The sequence below is a fragment of the Dermacentor albipictus genome, chromosome 5, assembly GCF_038994185.2.
Source record: "Dermacentor albipictus isolate Rhodes 1998 colony chromosome 5, USDA_Dalb.pri_finalv2, whole genome shotgun sequence".
Classification (NCBI taxonomy): domain Eukaryota; kingdom Metazoa; phylum Arthropoda; class Arachnida; order Ixodida; family Ixodidae; genus Dermacentor; species Dermacentor albipictus.
In genome coordinates, this window is record NC_091825.1 from 4,298,904 (window position 1) to 4,317,817 (window position 18,914).

The following is an 18,914-nucleotide window of genomic DNA, read 5'->3' on the forward strand; positions in this document are numbered from 1 at the left end:
GTTCGCTAAGCAAGTCAGAACACGCCGTAGGCATTGAAGGTGCGTGGTGAAGTCAGAGGCAAAAACAACAACGTCGTCGAGATAACATAAGGACGTGTGCCACTTCAAACCGCGGAGAACTGTGTCCATCATGCGTTCAAAGGTTGCTGGCGCATTAGAAAGTCCAAACGGCATGACGTTAAATTCGTATAAGCCGTTGGGTGTGACAAAGGCTGTCTTCGGCCTATCGACGTCAGCCATGGGTACTTGCCAATAGCCGGAGCGTAAATCTAGAGATCAAAAGAATTCTGCTCCTTGTAGGCTATCGATGGCATCATCAATTCGCGGCAGCGGGTATACATCTTTGCGAGTGATCTTGTTCAGGCGGCGATAGTCTACACAGAACCGTACCGAGCCGTCTTTTTTCGTAACAAGGACGACAGGGGATGCCCATGGACTGTTCGAGGGTCGGATCACTTCGCGGCGAAGCATATCGTCCACTTGCTCATTAATCACATGACGTTCCGTGGCAGAGACGCGATATGGTTGTTGCCGCAATGGCGGTTGGGAGCCAGTGTCAATATGGTGCGTGACAGCAGACGTCCGGCCCAAGGAAAGTTGCTCGACATCAAAAGAAGAACGAAATTCTTCTAAGATGCGCTGAAGCTGCGAACGCTGAGGTGGGGTGAGGCCATCGGCAATAGATGAATCGAACACACCTGTGAGCAAAGGGTCGGACGTCGAGAGAGAACCGAGCGTGTTGTAACTGGCGCAGGACGTGTCTTCGGGAACATCCGTAATTTGTACGGCGTCGATCACTTCCACGTGGCCAAGACATTCGCCTTGACGCAGCATCACAGGGTATGGGAAGGGGTTAGAGACAAAAATAGCTGTGGAGCCCTGTTTGACGTTCACAGTCGCAAAAGGCAGCAGCAGACGTTTTCGAGTGTAAAAGCGGCCTGATGGAGAAAGTAGTGCGATGGCGTCAGAGAGGATGCTGCAATGCATTGATACAATCACTGACAAGTTGGGAGGAACGTTGGTGTCGTGCCTGACGAGTAGTCTGTTTGCAAAAGAAGTATTATCGGCAAACATCATATCTGAGATCGGCGACAGTTCTAGTTCGGCCCGTGCGCAATGAATGACGGCATCGTGGCGGGCGAGAAAGTCCCACCCCAGGATAACTTCGTGGGAGCACGAGGAAATCACAATAAATTCGACGGCGTATACAACGTCCTCGATGAGAACACGAGCGGTGCACGCCGCAATCGGGTGAATACGCTGTGCGCTTGCTGTGCGGAGGGCGAATCCAGCTATGGGCGTCGTAACCTTTCGAAGGAAGCGACAAAGCTTTGCGTCCATAACTGATACAGCGGCTCCGGTATCCACGAGGGCATATGTGCGCACACCGTCAACTAACACGTCTATCACATTGGTCGGACTACGTTGAGGACTTCCGCGTTTCAACGGCGTCGCAGCCCTTGCCTCATGAACTGCGACGATTAGTTTTCCTCATCCCGAGCTTCGGGACGAGGCCGCATCGGTGATGGGAAGCGTCGGCGTGGAGAAGTTGAGCGGCGGATGTTGGTGGACCGGCGGAATGGTGGTGACGCAGCCCGAGGTTCGTCATCGTAGTAAGGGCGCGGAGAACCCGCCATAGAACTTGGCCCATAAGGTGTAGCGCTAGGCGACTGCACGCGACTACAGTAGCCTGCGACGTGGCCTGCATAGCCGCACGCAAAACATATTGGTCGATTGTCCGCTGTACGCCACCGAGTCGTTGCGGCAGGTCCCATCCATGTGGAAGGACGCGTTGGACGTGGCGCCTGGTGAAGTGATTGCATAGCAGGCTGTTGTCAGGGCATAGTGAGGACTTTGGCGTACGTGAGAGGTCCCCGTTGAGGGAGGTGTTGAGGCTGGGTGACGACTTCCGCGTAGCCGAGTGGCACAGCCGCAGGAACACGCTGGTGGTGCTCAGGCAAAACCTCGTGCTGTTCTTGCGCTATGACGCGGCGAAGCGGAGGCGCAAAACTTGGCGTAGGCGCGTGTACCGACTGCGGCTGTGCAAAATCCATCAACGAGAGTTGCCGGGCAACTTCCTCGCGGACGAACGCCTTCATTTCTGCGAGCAACGCTGCCTGGTTGGACATGGCAGCCAAACCAGCGAGGTGTTCGTCACGCGGTAGAGATCGACGGGTCAGTGACCGCTGCCTGCGGAGTTCTTCATAGCTCTGGCACAGTGCGACGATTTCAGCCACAGAGCGAGGACTTTTGGCCAGCAACATGTTAAAGGCGTCGTCTTCTATGCCCTTCAGTATGTTTCGGATTCGATCAGACTCCGCCATGGTCGAATCGGCTTTCCCGCATAGATCCAGGACTTCTTCGATATAACTGGTGAATGTTTCGCCTGGCTGTTGAGCTCGTTCTCGCAAACGTTGCTCGGCACGCTGCTTGCGAACAGCAGGGCGACCAAATACATCGGCGAGGAAAGTCTTAAATTCCAACCATGTCTGGAACTCTGCTTGATGGTTGTTATACCACAGGCTGGCCACTCCAGCGAGGTAGAACAGAACATGGCTCAATTTGGCTGCTTCAACCCACTTGTTATGGTCGCCTACCCTGTCGTACGCCGTGAGCCATTCGTCCACGTCAGTGTCGTCTGCTCCAGTGTAGATAGGAGGGTCACGATGACGAGGCACCCCGAAACACGCAGTGGGTGCAGGAGGAGGCGTTTGCTGGGAGGCGTCTTGGGGCATGGTAGATGGTAGGGTACGGGACCGGAGTTCCAGGATGATCGTCTGAGGTTACCCCGCACACTCCACCAATTCTAAAGGTGTTGATTTGGCAGAGCTCGGGAGCAGCGCAACATCGACGGGCAGGGCAGTCACAGCTTCCAAGCACGAGAGCCGTTGCTGAGCAGGAGTGCTCGACCCACTAGCGTTTAGAGCCAGTAGCGCTGAACCCACTAGCATCTCTTCCGCAATCTCTTAGGTACAATATATATTATGTATTATATATTAGTAACATATCCTGTCTTTTATATTGCTACGGAATAGTATTTCCAATGACAAAGAGCCGAGCAGTAAAAAGACGACGACGACGATTGGAAGCTAGTGTGGGCTGTTGCCTCTTGGCCAACTGCGGCATATTGCCTTGTAAATATACTTGTAAATAGCTTTTCGTCGGTGTCTTCCTACGTAACATATCTGGTGGAGGTGGACGTTCCCTGTCCTTCGTCACAGAGCTTCGCAGTGGACGGTACGTCGAGCCTTCCTTCATGGCTCCGGGCGACGACAACTCGACTCCGCCGGCTCCGACACCTACTGCCACTTCGACGACCTACATCACTCTCCCTGCTCCCCGGGATCCTGGTGTATTCTCGGCAAAAGATGGGTAAGACGTCGAGGACTGGATCAGCCTGTACGAACACGTCAGCTGCAATAACCGGTGGGACCCTACTATCATGCTCGCCAACGTAGTTTTTCACCTCGGTGGCACACCTCGAGTTTGGTATCGGATGCATGAAGATGAGCTCACCAGTTGAGAATTGCTTAGGCAAAAGCTCCGAGACTTGTTGGGCAACCCCTACGGTCACCAACTTGCCGCACAGAAGGCGCTTTCCGACCGTGTGCAGACGTCAACGGAGCCCTAAGTCACGTACATTCAGGACGTCTTGGCTCTGTGCCGCAAAGTTGACGTACACATGACTGAGCCCGACAAGGTCTCCCACATCCTCAAAGGCATTGCCGATGACGCCTTCAACTTGCTCGTATTTAACAACGTGGCGACAGTCAATGCACTTATGAAAGAGTGCCGCCACCTGGAACTCGCTAAAAGCCGACGTATCGACCAACAGTTTGCCCGTCTGCCCAACACCCCAGCGACATCTTCCTGTGCCGACACTCCTCGTCCCAACAACACTGGCGATGTTACCAGGATTGTCCGGCATGAGATCGAGGCCACCTATCCGGCTGCCTTCGACTCCAGCCCCTCCGATGCACCTGCAGTCACTGTTTCCCTGATTCAGGCAGTTGTCCGCCAAGAGTTTGCCAACATGGGTATTCACACCATCTGCTCGGCCCATTGCCCTGATACCCACCCGGCTTCTTCGATTCCGCCCTGTCCCGCACCTTCTTACCCACCACGTTTCCGCAACCCCTCTGAATGGCGCACTGCAGACAAGCCAATTTGTTTTCACTGCCATCGAATCGGGCACATTTCTCGGCACTGTCGCAGTCTCTGGTGTTCCCCAACCCGGTCTACTTATACTGCCTACTCTAGATTGCCGTGGACGATCTAGACCGCGAGAAGAGTGCTTTTGTAACACCGGACGGTCTTTATCAATTCAAAGCAATGCTGTTCAGTCTATGTAACGCTCCTGCCACTTTTGAACGCATGATGGACTCCCTTCTTCACGGTTTCAAATGGTCCACGTGCCTGTGCTACTTGGACGACGTTATAGTATTCTCCCCAACATTCGCCACACACCTCGAGCGCCTCTCAGCAGTCCCGGACGTTTTTCGGCGAGCTGGTCTGCAACTCAACGCATCGAAGTGCCAATTCGGCCGTCGCCAGATTACCGTGCTTGTACATCTCATTGATGCGAACGGAGTGCAACCGGACCCAAGCAAGATCCATGCTGTTACGCACTTCCCTGTTCCAAAGTGTGTCAAGGATGTGTGCAGCGTCATCAGCCTTTGCTCGTACTTCCGCCGTTTCGTTAAAAATTTTGCGGCCATAGCACGACCACTAACCGAGCTTTTGAAAAAAGACACCCCTTTCCAGTGGGGCGATAACAAGGCCTCTGCATTCTCGCTTCTAATCGACCTTCTCACAACGCCTCCCGTTCTGGCCCATTTCGATCCTTCTGCGCCTACCGAAGTCCGTACTGATGCCAGCGGTCACGGAATCGGCGCAGTACTGGCACAACGCCAGCGTGGCCACGACCGTGTTATCGCTTATGCCAGCAGGCTCCTCTCGTCCGCAGAGCGCAACTATTCCATCACTGAGCGTGAGTGTCTGGCCCTAGTTTGGGCGGTTGCGAAGTTCCGCCCATACTTATATGGCCGACCCTTTTCCGTTGTCACAGACCATCACACGCTTTGCTGGTTATGCTCATTGAAAGACCCTACAGGAAGACGTGGTCACTGGGCCTTACGCCTCCAAGAATATTCGTTCTCTGTCACCTAAATCTGGCCGACTACACAAGGACGCTGACTGCCTGTCTCGGTACTGCTCATCAGAGCAGTACCGAGACCCATCGCTGCGAGTACTTATCGAGCGTCTGCGCTCTACACATACCAACACATCCGTTCGCCGATATGTCCTCCAGGGCGGCATTCTATACCGATGGAACTTCCTCTCTGATGGTCCTGATCTTTTTGTCGTGCCAAAGCATCTACGACAGACTGTACTCTTTGAAATGGATGACACACCCACTGCAGGACATCTTGGGGTAACCCGCACGTACGACAGCGTCCGCCACCGCTTCTATTGGCCTGGTCTCGCTCGCTCCGTCCGACGCTATGTTGCTGCCTGTGATCCCTGCCAGCGTCGGCAAACACCTCAGGTGCTACCTTCCGGTCATCTCCAGCCGATCACCGTCCCTGTGGAACTGTTCTTCTGTGTTGGATTAGACCTCCTCGGTCCCTTTTCGACATCATCCTCTGGGAACAAATGGGTAGCCGTCGCAACTGATTACGCCACCCAATACGCTATCACGCGGGCTCTCCCTACCAGCTGCGCGACTGACGTCACGGACTTTCTCTTTTGTGACGTTATCTTAGTGCATGGCGCCCCGCGACAGCTGCTTACTGACCGTGGTCGTAACTTCCTCTCGAAAGTTATCGCCGACATTGTGCGTCCTTGCTCTATTCAACACAAGCTGACTACCTCATACCATCCTCAAACCAATGGCCTGACAGAGCGGTTAAACCGTACTCTTACCGATATGCTGTCCAAGTACGTTTCGAAGGACCACCACGACTGGAACGTTGCCCTTCCTTATGTCACATTTGCTTATAATTCTTCCCGGCATGACACCACCGGATTTTCTCCATTTTATCTACTCTACGGTCGCGAACCGACCTTGCCCCTTGACACGGTACTTCCTCCTGCTGCGACCTCAACAACCGAGTATGCGCGCGACGCCATCGCCCTCGCCGACCATGCATGCTAGCTTGCCCGTGCTCGACTGACGGACTCGCAAACCACACAGCAGCGTCAGTACAACGCCCGCCACCGTGCCATACAGTTTTCGCCTGGTGCACTCGTGCTCCCGTGGTCGCCCTCTCGTCACATCAGACTTTCAGAAAAGCTCTTTTCGCGATACTCAGGGCTCCACCGCGTGCTGGGCCAGGTGACGCCTGTGACGTACGAAATTGCTCCTGTGGGCTCCACCTCGTCATCTACTCTGGCATCTAGTGATGTCGTGCACGTCAGTAGGCTCAAGACCTACTACACTGCTTCAGAGTCCGGCCTTTAGTCACTCCGGGACGGCGCTTTTGCCGCCGGGGGTAGTGCTACGAGATAGTATTTCCAATGACGAAGAGCCGAGCAGTAAGATGACGACGACGATTGGAAGCTAGCGCGGGCTGTTGCCTCTTGGCCAACTGCGGCGTATTCCTTTGTAAATGTACTTGTAAATTGCTTTTCGTCGGTGTCTTCCTACGTAACAGTATTAATATATTAGCATGGCGTGCATCTCGAAAAGCAATGTCAAATCCCTTCCCCGACCTGCTCAAGTCACCTGTCACACACTTGCACAATGAAAACACCTCCTTAACAAAGAATAATTCCCACTGAAATGCTAACGTTACTATTAAAAAACTAAGTGGGCCTTTGTAAAGTTTCTTTGACTCTTTGCTTTAAGCTTTCTTGTTTTATAAAGTTTCAAAATATAGCATATAACCTAGGGGAATCTGCATCAAGTAGTGCTCTCACAAAGGCCATGGGTACTTTTTAAAGTATAGTATTTAAAAAAATAAAGAGGAATTCACGAAATTTTGACAATGCAGTTAATGACTGAAAAGATCATTGGGTACCAAAAATCAGTAAGATCTGGGTGACAGATTTTTCTTCGGCCTTATGGGTTCATTCTACTCCCTCATCTATGTATACAAGTCTTTCTGATGAATAAGCCAGCAGCCAGTAGTCATCGCCTGTGTTGTTTCGTACTTCATTGGTCCAGTTCCTGCACTATTTTTCTCTGAATGGTTATTCTAGGCATGGGCCACGATCCTGTATGCGATTATTGCAGAGTTTTTTGATAAATGCCGAATATCAAATGTACAGTAAATTGTAGGGTCATTCTATGCCAGCTGTCCCAACCATGGGGCTCGAGAAAAATCATCTCTCGGAAAATTGCAAAATAGTTACATGCATGTAAGCATTACTTGCAAGTTATTTTGCCAAAATACTATGAACTGAAAAAAATTGGGGGCATGTGAGGACCATCTGAATTTCACGAAATGGTAGAAAACCAGGTACAAGAAACAAATTCACCAAAAGTCGACTGCCTTGCGCATTCTTACAAAATATGCGTCTCTGCGTTGTCTGAGCATTGTTCTTTCATTATAAGACAGTTTCACAACATAACTTTGTTTTTTACTCTTTAGCACTGAGGTGAAAATGTGCAATTATATCGTTTCTGGGAAATTTTTCACAAAAAGCAGTCGGGAAAAAAAAAAACGGGCATTGCTTTTATAGAACTTTCCTTGAAATGTACTATCTTCTAAAATTTTATTTTTGCCTATGTGCTTCACGCAGGCTCTAAAATAAAAGCCTGAATTTGGCAAAACATAGGCGAAAATACTATTTTTGCCTATGTTTAGATGTTGGTAACACACTAAGTTAGTCCATGAAGAAATAAGCAGAAAAGCAGATATAATTGAGAAGCATAACAACTTTCAACATAGGAAATTTAATCAAAGTAATTTGCATTTTCATCGAGAAACAATTTTTGAATTGGAGCCCCACCATTGCATTATTTCGGTTCATACTTCGACTTCACCTGATAGCACGTTGATGGGAAATACAAACCACGAGTTGGCTCGGTCGGGATATTTGGCGCACATCTTGGTCCTGGCTGTGCAGGGCTATAAAGGCGCATTTATAGTCCGACTATCGGCGTGTGTCGGAGCACGTTGGCAGCGTCCGGCTACATTGGCTATAGACACTATAGCCTAGCCATGGCGTGCTCGCAGTAACGCCAGATCAGTGAAGCTTCAGCGTAGTCAGTAGAACAAAATGAACGTTTTATTCAAAAGTGTAGAGCGTATTTATAAGTAGCCGAGTGGCAGGAAGAAGATAGGAAGGAGCACGCGTTAGTAGTGATAGTTCGAACTCTGAAGGATCGCCAGATGAGGCGATAAAAGGTGCGCGCACTTAGAAAACACGTGAAGTTGCCACATTCCTTCCTCCTCAGAAATGAAAGCATTGCACTGGCTTGCGTTCTCTCATTGAACGTCTCAGAGTTTGTTGGGCGACACCTGTATTCAACGGGCCACTGGAATATCTGGTGCCACAAAATCTGGAGAACGGGTGCCATTTGGAATGCGCCGAGCGCTTATGCCTTCATCTGGGTTCACCGTTTCTGGATGCTGTAGTTGTGTTGGTTGCTCTGGCTCACTGCGATGTGTGGTAGTTGTAGTTACTGTCGGTTTATCGCCTGGTGCTTCTTGTCACGGGCGGATCTGGTCTACGTGCCGCTTGACGATTCCGTCCAATGTTTCCACCGTCACCATTCTCGCTCCACACGTCGCCTTCACATGGTCGGGCGTCCACTTGCTCCCCGCACTATAATTGCGGGCATACACATCACTTTCAGGTAGCGGCAGCCAGTCATCTTGGTTCTCTTTTGGTCCTGGAAGTGCTGGAGGAAAGCATGTGTCCAAGCGCGAGCGTATTTGATAGCACAAAAGCAGCTCTGCTGGGGATTTACCCAATTTTCGCGGAGTCCTCCGGTAGTTAAAAAGCAACCATGCTAGGTTCTCTTCCAGTTTTCCTTTCCTCATTTTTTGAAGGCCATCTTTTATAGTTTGCACTGCCCTTTCTGCCGCACCATTAGACTGGGGATGGCATGGAGTGCATCAAAGGTGCACAATGTTATTGTTTGCCACAAACAACGCGAAGTCTTCACTGGCAAACGGGGTCCCGTTGTCTGAAACGATCATGCATGGTATTCTAAACCTGCTGAAAATGCCACGCAGACAGTTAATGGTAGTCTGTGTTGAGGCATGCGATAAAGGTATTGCTTCGAGCTATTTGGTGTGTGCGTCGACTAAAATGAGTATCATTTTTCCGCAAATCGGACCCGCGTAGTCAATGTAAATACGGGACCACCTTTCGCCTGTTTCAGGCCAGTTGACAACGGGAGCTGCAGTTGGCATCGGCAGATTTTGTACACAGTACTGGCACTGAGCAGACACGTCTTCAATATTTTTGTCGAGGCCTGGCCACCAGAACAAAGAATGCGTGACAGATTTCATTGCCGGTGAGCCCTGGTGCGTTTCATGTAGAAGATACAGCACTCGCTCCCTAGCTTCGTTCGGTATTGTGACCCTATTATCGCAGTACACCAGTTCATGTGCTACGGATAGTTCGAGCTTACGATAAAAAATGGCAGTACGGCCCGGGCCATTCCGTTTGCGTTTCTGGGCCACCCATGTAGTATGTACCATTTGACCTTGACCAGGACAGGCTCAAGATGTCAATGCCTTCAGCTCACGCGTTGTTTGGCGCCATTGTTCAGCTGGTTTAGCGACAGCACATATTCGGGCGGCTCAGCGTCGTTGTCAGATTCCGGAGATTGCTGCGGAAGTCGGCTCAGGGCATCAGTGTTCAGCATCTGTCGTCCTGGTGCGTACTGTAGCTGGTAGCGGTAGGCCCCTAGGTGGAGTGCCCAACGTTGCATCCGTGCGGCGGCCATTGTGGGCGTCTGCTTGTCCGATCTCAGCAGGCCCAACAACGGCTGGTGATCAGTCACCAAGGTAAATTCCCGACCTAGAAGGTAGTCACGGAATTTCGTGACGCCGAATACTAGTGCCAGTGCCTCTCGCTCGAGCTGTGAATAGTTGCGCTCCACCTACATTAATGTTCGCGAGCAGAAACCAATGGGCCTGTGAACGTTACCGGTCGTGTGAAACAAGACAGCTCCCACACCGTACGGAGACACGTCACATTCAAGTTTAAGTTCCTTTGAAGGGTCGAAAGGAACAAGAACCTTGGCTGTTTTAAGGCTTTGCTTGGCAAGATCAAACGCGAGCTCTTGAGGCTGTTTTCATTGCCAACGTGCGTTCTTTTCAAGCAGTTGATACAATGGGCCAAGTGTGGTTGACATGTTCGGCAGAAATGTCGCGTAAGAAGTAATCATACCCAAAAACGAACGTAGCTCGCTGACGTTACAGGGGCTCGGTGCCTGCATGATAGCGTCGAGGTTTTTTACTGTGGGATGAATCCCATCACGATCGATTCGATGGCCTAGATAAGTTACTGCTGGGCTGCGCAAGTTGCATATATCGAACCTTAGCTTTACATCGCGCTCTCGGAAGGGCTCTAAGACGTATTTCAGCCTTTCGCCGCGGTCACTCGCTTTTTCGGAAATGAGCACTTCGTCAAGATAAGCCTGTGCTCTTGGAAGGTCAGCCAGTACCTCATCCATTTTTCTTTGGAATATCGCGGGCGCAGAGGCTATACCGAAAAGAAGTTGATTGTAGCAAAATAGCCCTTTTGGCGTATTAATGATGCAAACTTTCTTCGCGTTATCGTCTAGCGCCACTTGATTGTATGCATCCCGTAAATCCAGAGTGCTGAAATAGTCCCCATCGTGTAACTGGGCAAACATGTCCTCAATGATTGGCAATGGGTATTGCTCAGTTGCACACGCTGGATTTACTGTGGCCTTCAAATTGCCGCAGATTCTTACTGCGCCGTTTTTCTTAAGCACTACGACTATGGGCGTTGCCCAGTCAGAGTGTGCCACCGGCGACAGCACGCCCAGAGAAACTAAACGGTCTAGTTCGACTGACACTCGCTTGCATAGCGCATATGGAATGGGTCTGGCCTTACAGAACTTGGGTACGGCGCCTTCCTTCATGTGCAGGCTGGCTGGAGGACCCTTGATTAGCCCCAGTTCCTCGGAGAACACGTCGTGGTAGTCATTGAATATGCTATTCACGCTGGATTCGCTTGATTCATTTGTTGCCGTTAAGTCCTCTACAAAACAAACCACCGGAGCACCTGCACTGTTCAGCAGCTGGATTAAATTGCGACTGCAGAGACTTGGTCCAGCACAGACCAACATGGTCAACGCAGACTTCACTGTCACCCCTTTATGACAAACCTGGAGCGTAAGCTCCCCAAGTACTGGAAGGCGTTCTGTGTAGCAGGATAAATTGAGACTGGACGGTTTCAGTTTCGGCCATTGCTCAGAGTGCTCATGATACAGTTGACGCGGGATGACACAAACGGACGACCCGGTATCGACTTCCATGCTCAGCTGCACACCGCACCACGCAAATGTCCGGCGGATCGGCGGTTCCAGACAGCTTTTTTGTTGTGATTCCAAAGTCCAAATGTGGGCAGCTTCGTGTTCCTCATCTGCTGAGGCTTCCGTCCCCAAGAGGGTGTTAGTTTGTTCCGTCCTTGCCGTGCCTTGTTCTCGAGCCTCGCGATATCTACATTTCCTTGCAAGGTGACCGCATCGTCCACAGCGGTAACAGTGAGCGTGAGACCAGGGGCAACATGCGTCATTATGTTTCCTACTACCGCACCTTGCGCATTCTTGACATGCGGCAGCCCTCCTCTCATCCATCAGAGTTTCTTTTTGATACGCCTGTATTTTTAACACGGGTGTCGTTGCCGGTCCGATCATCTGTTTTACATCACTATCCGCAGCCTCAGCTGCAAGGGCTATCACTTCAGCGTCTTGCAGCGTTAATTCCCGCTTTGCCAGTAGCTGCTTCTGTAGGGCACCTGACCGTATACCACAGACAATGCATCTCGTAGCATGCGATCCAAAGCACTGCCAAAATTGCAATTGTCAGCTATTCGGCGAATGTCTACCAGGAATTCATTAATTGGCTCGCCCTCCGCTTGACAACGACTGAAGAACTTGTAGCTTTCGGTGATTTCTTGTCTCTTGGGACTGTAGGGCTCAATAAGAACTTCGACGACTTCTTCAAACTTCATCGCATTTGGCTTGCACAGAGCCACCTTCCCTGCCAGCACATGGATTGTATGCGTATTTAACGCAGCAACAAGCAATGCTCCTTTCTTAGCCGAGTCTTCAATCGCATTCGCTTCAAAGTATGCTTCTACTTTATAAGGTACTGCTTCCACTTATCTTTGCCTTCTTCGAAGTACGGAAGTAGGTGAGCCATGATGGCCTTCGTTTCTCAGTTCTGCGTGGGTTCCGATTCAGCATCGACTTTCACTGCATGGGCGATGTCCATCTTCGTCGCCACTTTATAGCCATGGCGTGCTCGCAGTAACGCCATACCGGTGAAGCATCAGCGTAGTCAGTGGAACAAAATGAACGTTTTATTCAAAAGTGTAGAGCATATTTATAAGTAGCCGAGTGGCAGGATGATAGGAAGGAGCACGTCTTAGTAGTGATAGTCCAAACTCTGGAGGATCGCCAGATGAGGCAATAAAAGGTGCACGCACTTCGAAAACATGTGAAGTTGCCACAGACACTATAGAACTATAGACACTGTTGTTCTCGCCAAGGTGACGTAGCGCACTCTATGTCGGACTATGTTTAGCCCTTAAGCACAACCGAGCGCATACGCAGCCGTGCACCTGGCGCCCGCGGCGGTCGGAGTGGTACAAGCGCGGCGCGAGAGATGGCGCGAGTGTTGCGCTGCTAACGCCGCCGACAGGTGGGGTTACTTGTGCGCCGGGAGACAAGGCGCTTCCTCTTTCCCGGCGGGTCGGCGAACAGCGTGGACGTCCCGCGCGCTCACGCGCACCGACCCATGCTTCTGCGAGACCGTCTCGCGTGGCCGCCTTGGAATGCGCCACCATTCGCGTGACAGTACGCGCGAACGACCAGGCGTTGGGATCCAGCATGGGGCGAACATATTCGCTTGTTATCCAGTCGCGGCGAGTCGGACTTCCAGATTTGTCACGCGCCCATCGGCATGTTTTGCAGATAGCGACTCAGCTAGCAGGCATTGATCTATGAAAGGTGCAATAAATGCCCTTGTGATTGTTTGCACTACTGTGTTGTCGTTCCTTTGTCCCAAGAGTACGGTGTGAGAATCCCACATCAGAACCCCACAATGCATATTCTAGTTTATGTCTGATTAGCGAGTGGTATCCGAGAAGTTTAACATAAGTGCCAGCATCTTTAAGCTTATGCCTCAAGAAACACATTTTTGGTACGGAACATGAACAAACCTTCATCAAAGTGGTAGGGAACCAAGCTTATAGGTGTATGCAAAGGGCTGTCTTTTTGTAGTCATCGAAAGGAACATTCATTTCTCTGTGTAATGTTTCATTGATTGGCTCCATTATTGACACTTATGTCCTCCTAGTCATTTGTGGAGTGAACTTCGTGCAATGCACAATGTTAAAATTTTAACTCTGGGCAGATGACGTTAACAGTGTTATCGAGGTAATACTGAAGAAAGAGCAAAGGTCCTCGAGGCACCCCAGATGTGACTGGAAGGCAGTCTGGTTAATGCCCCTCCACATCAATGAACTGTACGCAGTAAGACAAATAACGTGCAATCCAGCACACAAAAAATTTCCGGAATACCAACTGACCTGAGCTTTAAGATTAGTTCATCATGAGGTACCACATCAAAAGTGTTGTAGAAATCTGAGAATATTACATCTATCTAACTGTTCATATTGATGACTGATGCAAAAAAGTGAATCGTAGTTATTAGTTGCAGTAAAAAAGAAGGTACTGCAAGCTAGAAAACAATGTTTTATTTGTCTCTACTGCAGCTGCTTGTGTGTTGCGTCAAAAGCTAAATAATTGTTAATAATGTGACACAAGCAAATTTGTGCCTATGCACAGTCCGTAGGATTTTTGCAAACATCAATGTTGAACATGTTAGCATTATGCTTTTCTGTTTGCATTGTGGTGATGGGGGATCTTTTTAAGTGAGCAAGCTCTGGTTACAATGGCCTGCTCAGTGAGTTGGCTCCCGTGTGGCCGCAACGTGTGAGCAGAGAGCCAGCCACAATGTGCTGCTCACTGATGTTGTTGTGTGTGCAGCCACCTTCGACGGTCAGTCACACACGTGCCGCCTACCAGCCGTGGACAAGGTGTCGGCCTTTTGGACCTACCTGGAGAACCTCTTTGAGGAACTGCTTTGCTGCGAGAACTTCTACTCCAGCCAGCCGCTGCAGGGTGGATGCACCAAGTGCGCCAGCAAAGCCCCCACCAAGCCACGAGGTGCGTGTCTCCGGGTTGGCACTTGTGTGGGTGCCACTGGCAATTCCAAAAGGGGCAGTTTTACCAGTTTACCACTGTTCTGGGGACAGCCACTGATGGCAGCCTGAGACTGCGTTAGTAATCAACAACTTTAAGCTTGAACATAGGAATTATTTCTTGTGCGAATATTCGGTAAAATATTATGCTACGCAATATTCGCTTCAGCTCAAATCTCAATATTGCAAGTTTTAGAAGATGCAAACAAACAAATATACATATTTTTTCCACATAGCACTTGCACCCTCAAGTGCTATTTTTTGCATTATGAATCCTCAGCTTTCCGTCGTTCTACACCCCCAAGTACAGCACGCTTAAGAAAAAAACATTGGTCGAGTCATTGTAAAAACTGTCTTCATTCGCAGGTGCATGAATTGTCCACAGCCAGCAGCTCTATTCCGCTTCTCTTTGGCGACGCTGATGGCAGACAACTTCGCCCTAAAGGTGGTTTCATGGCAGTGCGGGCTGGGCTTCTGTGAAACCACACTTTGAGATGAAATTTGAATACCGTCGAAACCTGTGATAATAAAATCCTGCAACAGCGAAATTATTGCGACAACAAAATGTTTTCGTATCCTTTGCAAACTCCCATAGGATTCAGTGCATTTTGTACCTCTCGACAACGAAATGTCGCTGTACTACAATCCCGCATCAACAAATTTTGCCAGAGTGTAACCCTGCATATTGCCTACTCGTGCAACGCTAGTAGGATCCAAAATGTGCCCAAATGCAATCATCGTCAACCTATTTTAAGTACACTGCAGGACGAAGGCCTCTCCCTCCTATCTCCAATTACCCCTGTGCTGTGCCAACCGATTCCAACTTGCACCTGCGAATTTCTTAATTTCATCATCCCACCCAGCCTTTTTCTGTCCTCGACTGCGTTTCCCTTCTCTTGGCACCCACTCTGTAACCCTAACGGTCCACCGACAATCTAACCTACGCATTACATAACCTGCTCAGCTCCATTTCTTTCTCTCAATGTCAATTAGAATATCGGCTATGTCCGTTTGCTCTCATTTCGCGACAACGAAATTCTCGTGAAAGCAAATTTTTTTGTGTTCCCTACCAATTTCATTATTGCAAAGTTCATCTGTATAAACGCAGCCTAATTTTACTTTATATTTATTTTTTTCGTCTGTGTGCTTGCAGATCAAAACAGGTTAAGCTTGTGTGTAGATGGAAATCATTAAGCCGAATTTGCATGGCACAGCATAAACTGCCAGCATCGCAGTCAAGGTCTTGCTTCACAATATTGCAAAATGCTTCTGGGGCCTCAACCACCACAATATCTTAAGTAAACTGAAGCACAGCAGTAAGCAAAAGCCTATAAACAAATTTTGTGCAGCTGGAGTTGTAAGAAATGTTGAGTTGCATTTTTGCTTGAAATACCTTAATAGCGGCACTTTGAAAATAAACTGACCCCAGATATGAACCTGTTTTTTTTTTTGTAGATAAAAGAACCAGCTTTTCTTAGGTTTGTCAACATCTGGTTCTTATGTCAAGTATTTTGCAAATCCAACAGCCGAGAAATGAATAGACGCACAAGCCTAACTATTTTATCTATTTATTTTGACATAATGCAGCCATATTGTTACTGCAGCAGGAGTCCGCAGCGAAATCAAGAATGGGAAAGCTGGCGTGCATGAATGAAAGTATGCTTTATTAAACCAGTGCATTGAAAAATAACGATTTTGTAAAAGGTCAAATGCAGAAAGGGTGATCATATGCCACATTAACACACACTAGTGTAAAACACAGGCACTTTGCACAGCTTTGCACACCACACCAGCACACACATCGCAGAATCTAGTGCTTGCAGAATCGGTGGTGTTCGAATCACTGCCCCAGTGACAGCTCTCTCCTAGTTCTATTTCAAAGGCCATGCATTTATGCGTAGAAAGTGCTAGAAGCAATCAATGTAGATGGAAGCAATGGCAAGAGCCAGAAACACGTCGTGGCCACCACATAATCGACGCTGCCTCCGACATATGCGAAGCCAAAAGCATGTTGTAGCGTGCTGGTCTGGAAGGGCACAACGAAAACTGAGTTATCCGGATGGATGTGTGCGAGCTTTTCAAGTGATCCAGGCCACACAAATTTTACGACTTCACCAAATTTTCAAATATATGGAGAAGGAATTATCTAGATTTTTACTGTTGTAAATTGGCTGATCAGAAGATATTTGGCTGGCATTAAAATCTTGCAGCGTATGACCAATGTGGCACCTTTGCAGCAGTGGAGCAGTCTTCGGTGGAAGTGGCCAGGGCAGCCACAGTGCCTGTGAGCACCGCCCCGAATGCTGCTGCTGGGGCTGCTGCTGCTGCGGCCAGTTTGGCAGCCTCCAAGCGGCGTCTGTCTTCAGATGCTTCGCTCTCACCACAGGCTGGCGCACCAGCTAAGATCACCTGTGTCCGCAGCAACTCCACCGACACCGAAGGTGAGCTCCTAGTGTGCAGCTTGTGAAGGAAGTTTGAAGGACCTTCACTTTTTCACACGTGGCATTCTCTTATGGTGCAAAACATACAAGAATCAAAGGTACTAACCCCCTTTGGGCCAAATTTGTTTGGATGCAGCCCACACACGAGTAAAAACTAAATTTGTATCTACTTTTTAAAGAAAAGGCTAGCTTTCCGTGTGCAGCGACCCTTGAGAGCTTTCATTCAGCAATGACCCCAGTGGTCATTGCTGGTGTATAACCACGAAGTTGGAGCAGCTGGAATGAAGTTCACTGCAAACTCGAAATGCACGGCTACCAGATGCGGCCCTCTGGACACACGAGTTCAAATGTTGCACTGCACATAACCTTGTACGGTAGAATCTTGGTAATTCAAATTGACACTGCGGTCTCGTCACAGTCGCATATATTTCAACTTGCAAACATGGCCGGCAATTCAAACTCCTGAGCATTAGCACCAGTTAACTTGAACCAAGCTTCTACACTTTACAGAAGAAAGTAATGAATAGTAATTACTTAAAAGGCGATGCGGCAACTCAAGTGGTTAAAATGGTAAAAATTTTCGATTTTCCGATTAATTCTTTTTCGCAATCCTCGGACCTTCTTTTACCTCGTGGTGAAATATTATAACAAAATATGCGGTAGAAATCGAGAAAACAGTGCTTTCCTAAAGTGCTGACTTCAAAAATTTCGAAAAAATCAGGCTTCGGAAGGCGCCGTCGCACTGTTGATACCTCGGCTATCCGATGATGATGCGCCGCCATCTTGGTATCATCGTAAAGAGGAGAGATCGGAGCTGAAGATAGCCGCACCGCCGTATTTCTCCACCGAAAAATAAAACCAGCAGACGCAAACGTGAGCGAAAAAGAGGTAAAAGCGGCATCGTGATTGGGCGCAGTAGTCACGTGGGGAACATGGAGTTCTCCTATTGGCTGTGGTACATTTGAAGTGCCTGTGAAACTCACTCGTGCGCATTGGCGCAGCAGTGCTTCGCGCTTTCCATTCATTGTGCTTGACCATTGTGGCAGCCGAACTACCCTAACACACTTGTTCCGTGATAAGCCCCAAAGGACGCAAGTTCCGAACGGCCCACACGTACGGAAAACGATTAAAAGCGTAAAACAGAAGGCGAAAACTACCCGCAGAAGCGGATGCCACCAGCCGTGTTGACGAGGTGCGACCAGCACTCGCAGGTGATTGGGAAAGCGCGTCTGTGTGCGCTGGTGACGACGCGACCATGGGCTGTGTTGGCGACGCGACCGTGGGCTGTGTTGACGACGCGACTGTGGGCTGTGTTGACGACGCAACCGTAGGCTGTGTTGACAACGCGACCGTGGGTTGTGTTGACGACGTGACCGTGAGCTGTGTTGATGACGCGTCCGCGTGCGGTGGTGATGACGCAACCACATGCGCTGGTGACGACGCGACCGTGGGCTCTGGTGACGATGTGCCCGCGTGCGGTGGTGAAGGCGCACCTGCACGTAGTCGTGACGACAATGTGACATCGGTGAGAGCAGACATCGCATCAAATATTCAGCTGCGGATTTCAGCTCCAATTCTCACGAATGTAGAGATTGCGAAACGAGCGGATGTTTTGAATGTGCTGTCATCGACCTCTGCAACAAAGAGGAAATTTCAGCTTTTCAGCGACGATGTGTTTCCAGAGTCATCATTTTTCATTGTATATAAAGGACTCTTAAACGAGCTGCTCTCTGCAGCAAGCTGCAATCAGTGCGGGAAAACACCAATTCGTGTTGAAACTGGGCCATGTCTTGGGTTTGCGACTAAAATGGAACTGTTGTGTGATGACTGTGGGGTGATAAGCAAAAGGTGGTCACCCCCAAGATATGCTGGCACTCAGAAGATCAACGCTGTCGAGGTGAACGTTCATGCACTGAGAGCTGTGCAGTCAGTGGGCAACAAGCAAGCCACATTGAATGATGTTTTCTCCCGCATGGACATTTCCCATCGAGGACTGCTTCACAAGTCCTATGCAAGGCTGCATAGTCACCCTGCCACTGCCTCAGCAGC

The 18,914-nt window shown here is 49.5% G+C and overlaps 1 protein-coding gene across 18 annotated transcripts in view; it reads left to right on the top strand.

Annotated features, from left to right (window-relative positions):
• Scm (Polycomb protein Scm) overlaps positions 1-18,914 on the top strand; it is a 426,899-nt gene that overhangs the window by 293,888 nt on the left and 114,097 nt on the right. For 16 of the 18 annotated variants that reach the window (XM_070538219.1, XM_070538231.1, XM_070538222.1 and 13 more), the window contains 2 exons: positions 14,210-14,389; positions 16,635-16,865. In XM_070538219.1, the coding sequence (XP_070394320.1) occupies positions 14,210-14,389; positions 16,635-16,865 (411 nt within the window). The remainder of the gene's footprint in view (positions 1-14,209; positions 14,390-16,634; positions 16,866-18,914) is intronic. The other 2 variants (XM_070538224.1, XM_070538223.1) reach the window with 2 other exon arrangements.